We start from the raw sequence: 11,847 nt of genomic DNA on the forward strand, positions 1-11,847 counted from the left end.
TTGTTAGAAATGGAAGATTTTTGTATTTAAATAACGATGCATAAAGGTATAAACAGAAAAATCCAAAAGTTTTATAAAATACCTTTTTTTAAAAAAGAATTCATACAACTTTGGTAATTTATAAATATTATAAATAATTAATAGTTAAATAATTGAAAGATAACGACTTGTGAATTTTTTGTATTAATTGTAATTGTAAATTGTTATTTTTTGGAATCGAATAAATTTTTACTTGTAACGATAATTTTGTTACTTTTTAAGAGTGAAAAACTGTTGCTGTAACTAATTTTTACAAAATAACTTTTTCAATCTTGAATGAAATACCTTTTAAAGTATGCATAATGATATCTAAAACTTTAAATTTTGATTTTGAGATAAAAATAAATAAATTATATACAATACAACTGCAATAAATTTATAATATAAAAATATTAAAATGATTGAATTTTTCACAATATTACATAAATGTTACACTTATTATCACACCTGTAATATTAATGTTCTATTATTGTAATTTATTTTAGCGGATATTTTAATATTGCTGCTATATCTTCCAGCAATATTCATATTATCTGTAACGACTCCACTTCTGTCTATACAATTTCTCCCTATTTTATTTGCTCTTCTAAAGCAGTCTTTAATTTCTAAGTTATATTACATTTTCTTATCATATTGTTGCAAAGGTTATTGCCAAAGGTTTTCACCTTATCACGCTTTTCTCTTTTATTTTCCTCCACTCCTTATCTCTCACTTTTTACAATTTCCTCAGAACATTGCTCTCTACTACTCTGTTTAAATCCTCCCCCTTGCAACCTATTATATATTTCTTTCTTATCTTTACCTACTTCTTCAAACCAACCTTTTGTCTGGTTTTATTCTTATACACAATATTGTTATCTTTAACGATATTTTATATTTACACGTATACAGTTGGAAAATTTGTGTTAAATTTAACATATATCGCATGTCCCAAACACAGAAATTTGTCTATTATTTAAATATTAAGTATATATTAAACAGAAACATAAATATTATATTTTAACATAAAAGTAAACGTAAATTTTATAATTTGACATAATTGTTATGTAACAATTTAATGAGAAAATTATGTCAAAGTAATATAACATATAACATGTTACTTTAACACTATTATAAAGTTAATGTAACGTGTAACACGAAATCACATCAAGAAATAACAGTCACTTGTATATTACAGAATAAGCTTATTACATTTTTTCTGTCAATTTTAACAGACAAATTCTGTCACTGATAATAAGGAACATATTTATTATGTAAAATGAAAAATACGTGTACATTGTGTTACTTTTACGCTTTTTCCAATTGTACTAATAATTTAACTTTATTTGAATTAACTCAACAGCAATATGTTAAAGTAACAAGCAAAACAAACTTTTATGTAAAATTTTAACATAAAAGTTTTAACAAGGAGAATGAAAGAAGAAGAGATAACGAATGTATCCTTTCTCGACATTGCAGTTTATTGATCTGAATTTCGTATTGTATCGCTTCTTAGGTTGACAGAGGCGCACCGGAACGCTATTCGGGCGATCAGGAAGATAAAGTACTTCGTGGCTCGCAGAAAGTTTCAACAGGCCCGAAAACCGTACGACGTTCGTGACGTCATCGAGCAATACAGCCAAGGCCACCTGAACATGATGGTGCGGATTAAGGTGAGTCGATCCTTCATTCTGAATGTAGGTACACCCAACTCCGATAGATTATCGTTTAACAGAGCCGGCTGAGACTATTTTGAAAAACGCCGCCATCCGCGAATCGCCGAATGGCCCTCGACAAATCGTTTCGACTCATTCGTCGTGTAACGAGTTGACGACACGCGACAGGATAAACCTATCCCCCGCGTAATAAGCTGTAATTGCTCTCGTTTGACGGATTACCGAGCGATCGTCAATAGTGGAATCCCATGTTTAATCGACCGTGAGCGATCGCCGAACGATTAGTCCGATACACGCAATATCGAAGGGTCGCGTGAAGTCCGTGTCAATTCACGGGACAATGTTGCCGGTGCAAAGCAGCCGTCAGTTAATCGGCGAACGTTGTCGAGGCTTATACAGCTGCATACGTCGAACGCTAAAGATCGATACGCAATACACAGTCATTAACATATTGAGAGAAATGTTGAACAACATTTGATTGATATGCGACTAAATAATATTGTCTATTAATTAAGAAGTTTAATAATGTTATTTCGTTAGTCACATGTCAACCAAACCTTTGCTTCTTAATACAATGCATTTTTCTCAGTGCAAACATTGTAAAAAATTTTGTGTTAAATTTAACACATTTCACATGACACAGTTTATCTACTTAAATTTTTGTGTCAATTTAACATAAAGCAAAAGTGTTAAAAAATAATACAAATAATATGTACAAAGTTTTAACTTAAAAGTGTTTTTACTGACATATGTTTAATGTTAACTAAAATAAAATGCTATCTTAATCGATTATTATTTTTTGGATATTTATTAATAATTCAAACCCTGACAAGGTATAAAAATGTCAACTTTTCGAGTTTACATTTGTGTAAATTAAAACTTTTTTGCTTTAAGTAATTTTTGCATCTTAAATAATGGCAACGGTAAATCGATATTATACTACTCACCTACATTAATTTATCAATAATTGTCGAAAATATTTTTGCTAATGTATGAAAAATTTTGTAGAAAATATTTTTTAAATGTCAAAGAATAAATGCTCTATATTAAAAAGGGGTATCTTTAATTTTAAAATATTAAACTGTTTTGTTTCTATCTTCGCGGTTTTTAAATGTCTAAAAATGTTTTGGTTTTAACAGCGTTTAGATTTAAAACACTAAAATGTTTAAAGTTAAATATTTCATCAATTTTATTTTAAAAAAAGTTAGAATATGTAAATTTTTTAAAATGCAGATACAAAGCAAGAAAACATTTTAATTTAAAAAATTTTAATTAAATTAAATTAAATTTATAATTAAACATTTTTTTATGAGTGTAAGTTTCAAGTTTAAACCTTTTACATGTTTCTCGCAAAAAATTTCTAAAACGGCATGTAAAAATAATATCAAAAACAAAAATACTCCCTTAAAAATAAAGGTATAATCGCAAAACTATAATCTTTCTAAAATAAAATAAATTTAAAGTATTGTTTTTGCTCGTATCTCATTGCGTATTCATGCTCGTTTTGAATAAATTTTCATTGGTATTTCTTCTGCACGACAATTTAATATAATTTAATACAGTTTAACATAAAGTTTAAAACAAAAATACCATTTGTAATTTTAAACAATTTGATATGTTATATTGACAATTTTATTTCTTTATTTAATATAATATATTTATCAATTAACATTAAAATATATTCAACGACGTTTGTCGCTGGTGTTTAATTGCTTGATTAAACAATAGCGCGTTTTCCGTCTTTTAATGATTGCGGAAAGAATAACAAAGTTATAGTTAAAAACCTAGAAATGACAAAGTGTCAATCGTGGTAAATTCAGCTTCTGTGAGCATACTGTCTTTTGTTTGCTAAAGAAGCTTCGGTACTTTGCGAGCGAATAGGGTTCTATTATGGGGATCGATAACATCCTTGAGCTCCCGGTATTTCGCAGCGAGTTTCGTCGGCGAAATTTCGAACTGCTGGTTTAAATGCAACGAGACCTCATTCGCGTATCGCCTAATTGTAGAGCGCCGCACGGATCTCACTCACGAAATTTCGCCTTTTACGTCTAATTTCACTTTCGTCTGTTACATACTGCAAGAATCGCGATAATTTCGCAAATTCGAATTATTCTTTCATCTTTAGAACCATAACGCAATGACATTTCCACATTAAGATTAATTACAATATTATTTAAGCTTTATCTGCTAGACGAAAAAATATAAATATATATTTTTTATAAATTCATCTTTGAAATGTCAAAATTACTATCCTTGTCTTAATTTAAAATAAATGCGACGTATTTAAAATCCTTCTATAAAAAGAGATTTATTCTTTTATCAAAAATCAATACCTGAATAATTTATTTTCAAAACTCAAAACTTTCCTGTTTATGATATATACCTAATAGTTTCATGATTGTACTATAATTATTTTAATTTTTATTAATCTACTTATTTTTTAAATTATTATAATAATTTATTATTCGGATATATAATAATTCTTTATTATACCCGTAAAGTCACACCGGGTCGCAGAAACTACCAGGAAATGAGAAGCCGAGGATGTAAAGCAATATTAATTAACAATATGAAATATTAATGGCGAATAACGATCTCTCGTTTCACGTCTGCGCCGCTGGTCGACCGCCGCGTTTTTCGGCGTAACTACCGCCGTTGTAGATTTACGGGGCGGTTGATTGCACGTTCGATTTGTCCGCAGGAGTTGCAGAGGAGATTGGATCAGACCCTGGGTAAACCTGGGAGCTACCTGGCAGGAATCGACCGGGCTGGCAACGTAAAACCCATGACGATTGGCGCGCGTTTATACCGCGTGGAGCAGCAGGTGCGTCTCTCTGCTTTAATTGCTATTAATGCTTCTTTTATGAATATCTAACGACCCTAATTTCTGAATATGTCACTTACTGCGTATAAATCTGTCCTCGTACTTGCCAAAGGAACGTATAACCGAATAACCGTCAAATAAATCTTATGTATGTACTTCCAAATCTATATTTTTTTAAAAATTAAAGGAAATTGTCAATATACGGCTCTTTGTTTTTAGATATCTTTTTTTAACAAAAAATAAAAATAAAACTTTAGAAACATGTAGCAGCTTTTGTAATGTAGTTTCGAATTTTGCAATAATTAAGATAAGCAAAAATTAACATCTGACAAAATAAACTCCAAAACTGATATAGGTTATATTTTCTTTTTATTCTATACATGAATTATTTGTACAAAATATTTACAAGATGATATATCTTGTTCTTCTTAATGACATGATTTTGAAAATAAAAGATTAGGTTGCAGCGTGAACAGTCAATAAGAAACGCTATAAGATAAAAACCGTGTAGGATAGAAAAAAGCATTACAAGATTTAATTATTAAATTAGAAACTTAATTTAATCTTTATATGTTATCGCGCCACATGTTGCGGGACAGTATAAAATAATTAATAAAAGGATATTTTAACATCGAAGTAAAAGACTTCTAAAAATTCTTATATACATTAATTTGTAAAAAAAATATAGTCTGTTATATCAATTTTAGGAGCCCATTTTTCAGATATTTATTTTTAATTATGGGTGTGTCGCAAAAACATTAATAGTTGTAAAATATGAAATAATAAACTACTATAAAAAAACTACTATATCATCTAGAAAGCATTTTCTATTTTACATTTATCGGTATCTTCAAAATTTTATTATTATTTTTTGTTTGAGAAATACTGTTCAATAATAAAATGATGCTATTATTGGTGATTTTCTTCTTCTAAAAAAAAGCTATAGATATATAAATAATAGATTTTTTTTTCTTTATTTATCTAACATGAACAGATTTTTATTATTATTATTATTAATAAAGTGTTTAGTTTCCAAGAAATGAAGAATTGCTGCTTTAGGAAATCGATATTGGCGACACTTTTCGTTATTTATTCAAAAATTTATTACGATACCGTTATACAATTTTATATACATATAAAAAAAGACATATCAATAATGAATTTAAAAAATTCCAAAGGAATAAGAAATGTACGGTTGTTTGGTATGTAATCGAATCTGATTGCAGAAATATTACATCACATATTATTTTTAAGAAATTAAAAATTTTAATTTTAAGAAGGAACAAAATTTCTTATATAACGTAATTTTCCATACTGTTAAACAGTTATGCTAGAAAAATTTTATCCCTCTTAAATTTAAATGTATTTTTAGAATTTCAATCTTTAAACAAAGAAATTCATTGTGAAGTATTAATAAAAGAGACTCGCGATTAAATATTGATTTATTACAGGAAGATTCTGGATTAAGCTACATTAATGACCAGAGACAGTTTATTGAACATTTGATTTTATATACCAGGCAATGTTCATTAATCTTTAATTTTTGACTCGTGATTAATAATCTAAATTCTTTTATATTAAAAACTTTTGGGAAAATCTAATTAAATTTTTGTTATTTACTACGTAAAGATCATGAGAATAAAATTATTATTTGTATTAAATTTGTACTTATGTTTGTATTTGTATTTGCATTAAATGTATATTTAGCAACTTGAGACATTTTTTCAAGCCTGAATATTGAAAAATGTTCGATAAATTATCCATTTTTCTCAATAGCTTAACTTTCGTATCTTTGTACTAGATATTAGATTCGATATTAATCAAGTAAATCGTATTAATTTTTATCTTATAATTCTTTCTGAAAATTAAAAAGTTTTCACAATATACTTTGTTAAAATAGAATGAAATCTTTCCTACATGCTATAATTGTAACATAATAAGACATGTTAAAATAATCTTTTGTTTTAACTTTAATCTCAAATTTCTTAAAATTAAAATGTACTTTCAAAAATCGGAATTACATTTTGTTATGTTACATTAAAAAATACGAAGAGTAAATGAATTCTAGTATGAAAAGAAGCTTTTTTTGTAACTGTACTTTTTTTAATTGTACAACGTACATTTTTTAAATTTAAATTTAGAAAGAATTGCAAATTGGTTCATTGATTTGGAATCACGATAAAATTATATTCACATTTGCGTAATTTCCATAGAATCATTTTTTTGAATTTTTCATTCCTCTTTGTTCTCTTATGGGAAATTTGCATGTCCGGATTCTTCTCCCTATTAATTATTCTTTTAACTCCTACAGATTTTCCCAATTCAAAAGAAAAAAATGCGAAAAATACGAATAGGATTACATTTGTCATTGTCTAACTCTTCATACAAGAAAAACTAATAATAGAATTACTTAAAATATTATACTGAAATTATCATTATTGAAAGTATAATTAATTATAAAAATTATACTAATTTATTTTAAATTTGCATTTTTGAACGTTAGAATTTGCTTGAATAAAAGCCTGAATATGAAATCGTGGAATTTTTAAAGAACTTTTTTCCATTATTTTTGAATAGACTCCTCACAAATCAAAATATGAACTTTAATTTCGACAAAAAACGATGGATGGGTAAAATAGTCCGATTTTAATCCTCAGAGTGCCAAATAAAAACGTGTATGTTTTCTTATAGTTTTTGAGCTTTTAAATCTGATTTTAACTTTTAAAAAACCTTAATTTATCGAGAAAGTATTAAAATTAGCATATAAAACTTTTAAATGTATAAAAAGTTAGAAAGAAGAGTTTCTAAAATATACATTAGTTGCTTAAATATAAAACAAAGAATAAGAAATGAATAAAATATGAACGAACAAAAATTTAACAAGTTTCAGCTTATTTTGTTCGTGCTAACATTAAAAAATAAGGTACAATTCGTTAATTTTTGTTTAATTTAGTTAATAATGAAAAATCCTGTAATTTTGTACTAAATTTTTTTATTTTAAAAAAGATTTAAAAGCAGATTGTAAAGGAATATTTATAACGTATAATTCTACATTCATTATATTATATATATTTGCAATTATTACAATATAAAATTAATTATAAAGTTATATTTCCATAAAATTATTGAAGTTGCATAATTATAAATTTTATTATAATAAATAATATTAGTGCAAAATTTAACACAACTAATAATAACTAATAAGTAATAAATAAATAAATAAGTAATTAACAAATAAATTATAAATAAATAAACTACTGGCTAAAAATGCTAATTGCAATAAAACTAATTTTATTTTAACATTCTTATTTTTTATTATAATTTATTAATTAATAAATATTTGATTCTTTTTCAAGTTATTTTACAAGTTATTAATAAAAGTTATTATAATAATAAAATAAGTATTAATTGTAATTTAATATATTTTAATTTTTTTAATTTATAAATTCGAAGGTGATACGTTTTAGGAGACTTACAAATTTAAAATTGGTTGCTTAAATTGTACTTTCTGCGACATGTAGTAAAAAGACGTGAAAATTATTTTGTTTTGTTATTGATAAAAGATTAAACATTTTAGTAATACGTAGACTTGAAACATTAAGTTACAATTTTTAATTTGCCATTTGCATGCCAAATCAGTATTATATAGAAATATAAAATTCCCAAATAGAAAATATAAAAAATAATGTAAGTAGTATGTATTTAATAATTTTTTTTTGTAATGAGAATAATATATTTATTTGAAAAAACTATAATAAAATAAAGATTAAGTGTAAATCAATACTAAGTGTGGATCGAAAAATATGTGAATAATACAAATTAATAAGTAAAGAGAATCTTATTCAGTCAAAGCAAATCTTAATGTTGAAAATATTTTTTATGCGAATCTCATAATTTCTATAACAGTAAAATACTACAAAAAAATACCAAATATTCTGGAAGAATATAAACTATTAAATGAGAGAATTATCATGTTTCACTAGCAGGAAAACATAAATTAATTCGTTCGTAAAGTTTAATAGTAATAATTTATGGTATTACATAGAGAATTTTCTAATAAAATGTACTCTAAAAATTCTTATATTAATTATAAGACAACATTGTAATACTTTAGACAATTTTATACAATTTTTTCTAATTTATTAATCTACTATACAGATTTTATATTTTAACACAGTAAAAAATAAAATATATTAAAATTATTTTTATTATAAAGGTAAAAGTAAAATTATAAAGGTAAATTTTAATAATTTTAAAATATGTTTAACAGTTTGTGATTCTTTATTGTTTTAAATGAAAATTATAGAAATAATAGAATAAATGTTGTTTTAAATAAAAATAGAATAAATAATAAGTATATAATAGTATACTGTTATGCTAGAAAACTTATATTAGTTTTGCCATCTTGGTTTTTTGAAATTCAGAATTTTGACCTCAGATTCAGGTGCAGTGATCCAAAAAATTCATGTATTGATTAAAAAAGATTTGAATTATTAGACCGCCATGTTGGATTAGTCTTTTTAAATTTCAAAATTCTGACTTCTTATTTGTAATCAGCGATCCAAAAAATCACTGGGTGCAAAATTTGAAAAAAATTGATTCGAAATAAAAAATTAATAACACACAGGATTAATTAATGCAAGATTCGAAACAATGTTATAAAAACTGCTATATCGTCTAAGAGAACGGCACTAGTTTGTATTTATGTTTTCAAAGTTATATTTTTTGTAACTGCGATGAAAAAAAATGTTGATATTTTTGACCTTCTTCTATATAAAAAAATTGTCTCTTAAATTATACAACTTTAAACCTTATAACATTTTATACTGCCATGATAACTTAGTTTAGTAAGCAATTTATAAAATGTTTTTGTATATTTCAAAAATTTTTATCGAAAAAAATTACGTAAAATATTGGTAGTGTTTAAACAAACATACGCGCGCAATTTGCTTGAACTGGAAACTTAATTTCCATTTATAATTAAATAACATATTATTGTACACATTTATTGTTAGCTTTTAAATTGGCTATTCTGTATATATTTCAGATTTATAATTCTGAACCTAATTTCTCTCAATTTAAACATTTAATAGCCAAGAATTACCAAGAGTTATCCTAAGTTTATTACTCACGCGTAATAAATTCATAGAGAAAGATATACTACTATGTTTTTGAATAATACTTCTTAAACAAAAGCTAGTACAGCTCTTTGAAAGCATAAATTAGAAAGTCTTCTATCAAATGGTATAGCTTTATGATACTATTTTATATATCTTGTAATGAATGTTTTTACAACATAACCAAAAATGAACGTCTGATTGTGAGAAGTTGGGTCCAAAACTAACGTAGTAAGCTACATTTTCTTTTCCTTTTTCTTTAACGTGTACAAAATATTTACAAGGTAATGTATAAGAGGATTTTTAGAAACCTTAAACTTCGATGTAAAACATTTTTTGTCAATTATACAAATATCTTAAACTTTTTCAAAACGCGGAATATATAAAAATTAGATTCATTTTTAATGGATTTTATATCAAGAAAAAACCATTAATATATGAATGACATGAGAGTTTTTTATTTCTTTAATTACTAAAGCAGATCATATTTTTATCAATATTAATATAGTGCAATGCTTAATTTCCGATAAATAAAGGTATGTCGTTTTCGGAAATCTATTGACGATTTTTCTTTGGTAAATTTTGCAGTAAAATAAAATAAAAAATTCTCTCCGAGATAGATATTTAACAGCTTTAATACATGCTGATTTTAATACTTCTCGATTTTAATAATTTCCGACGAATTAAAATTCTTAAGTAAAATTCTTAAGGTTTGAGTAGATTGAGCAAGTTAAAAACTACAAAAGAGAAGAACATATTGTTTCTACCTTGAAAAATCAGCCTGTCTTACCCATTTATCCTTATACGGTCGTAGATCCGACATCGGCACGAAGTATTCTGCTTTCAGCTGTCGGTGATGGACAAGAAGCTGGACCAGCTGGTGTACGTGTTGAACGCGGTGGCGCAGAAGCAACAGATACCCCTGCGTAGTATAGAGGACGACGTGTAACAGAGAGCCCCCGGCGAGCTCGTGCAATCTGTTTTACAAGCAGCCGCGGTCCCGCGAATGGTTCTCCTGCCCCGCGTCACCATAACTACAGTGACGCCGAGTATGTTCAGCGAGGGCTGTTAACGCGGGAGATAGACGACGGTACGCGCCTGATGATAGTGCCGGCTGCTCCGAAAACATGTTCGGAAAGTACAAACGTCATAGAACGAACGCTATGAAACACAATTCCACTCAACCCCCTAGAGAGAGAGAGAGAGAAAGAGAGAGAAACTACAAAGTCATCGCGGGACGTGGCGTCTGGAAATCGTGACGATACTTCCTTGGAAGAGGAATGTTTGTTCGCCGATTCGAGGACAAAGTCCTCAAGCGTAAGAAAAAAAAAACGCAAACGACGAAGTCAAACGCACAGGACGGATAATCGAATCAATCACGATGAACCCAGACGCGATGGACGTAGCACCAGGTCGTAGATCGCGCTCCACCCGCGAGGGCATGCATTATTCATCGACGGCGCGAGGGTTGATCCCGGGCGGTTGGGGACGGTTGACCCTCGCCGTCGTCGGATGGGAGGAAAGGAAATCTCTCCGACTCCGTTCAAAGTTTTCGCCGAAAAGAAACATGGGTAAATGCCAATGGGAACATCACTCGGGCCAACTAGAAGCTAACAGGGTGGAAACAATAAGCAACACTGAACTTCCTAGAGCAAGATTTTAATTATCTATAATAGACCCGCCGATCGTTCCGTCGTCGATCGATCGGCCGATCGTTCGCTCGTCAAGTCGGCGGAGCCGCTTGCCGGGCCGCGAAGCGATTCCAGAAATTCGGTTCTGCAGGGTTCGCGATTTCACGGATTGGTGGTGCTCCAGCTGTTTTGTTTTCGATCCCCGGAGGAACGCCGGAAGTAGAGAACCCAGTAGTCCAGGACCGACTCGCCCCGCTCGCGAACGTGTTTTTCCAGTTTAGATTTCGCGCGAGCGCGAGCTCCCTCTCTCCCTCTCCCTCCCCCTTCTCTCTCTCTCTCTCTCTCTATCTTTCTCGATTTATTTGTATCCCGATTTCTAATTCTTCGGCTTAGCACAAATACTAGATACTTCGGGGTAAGGCCCGCTTCAAGCCCGCATTGTACAAACTCTCCATCATCTCCTCTTTTCTCCTTCTTTTCTCTCTTTTCTACGGCATCGCCCGGTCGCACTCGCCTGCGCAGCGCTTGTTCCTGAAGAGCAATACGTCTAGAGGTAGAACTTAGGTGCCCTATGCTGCTCC

At 28.7% G+C, this 11,847-nt stretch overlaps 1 protein-coding gene across 6 annotated transcripts in view; it reads left to right on the forward strand.

Annotated features, from left to right (window-relative positions):
* LOC105838285 (potassium voltage-gated channel subfamily KQT member 1) overlaps positions 1-10,953 on the forward strand; it is an 87,904-nt gene extending 76,951 nt beyond the window's left edge. For 5 of the 6 annotated variants that reach the window (XM_028189080.2, XM_036291240.1, XM_012683740.3 and 2 more), the window contains 3 exons: positions 1,535-1,691; positions 4,396-4,518; positions 10,483-10,953. In XM_028189080.2, coding sequence (XP_028044881.1) covers positions 1,535-1,691; positions 4,396-4,518; positions 10,483-10,584 — 382 coding nt within the window. In that variant the 3' untranslated portion in view covers positions 10,585-10,953. The remainder of the gene's footprint in view (positions 1-1,534; positions 1,692-4,395; positions 4,519-10,482) is intronic. The other variant, XM_012683737.3, reaches the window with a different exon arrangement.
* Positions 10,954-11,847: the final 894 nt, after the last annotated feature.

This window comes from Monomorium pharaonis, chromosome 8 (assembly GCF_013373865.1).
Source record: "Monomorium pharaonis isolate MP-MQ-018 chromosome 8, ASM1337386v2, whole genome shotgun sequence".
NCBI classification, from domain to species: Eukaryota; Metazoa; Arthropoda; class Insecta; order Hymenoptera; family Formicidae; genus Monomorium; species Monomorium pharaonis.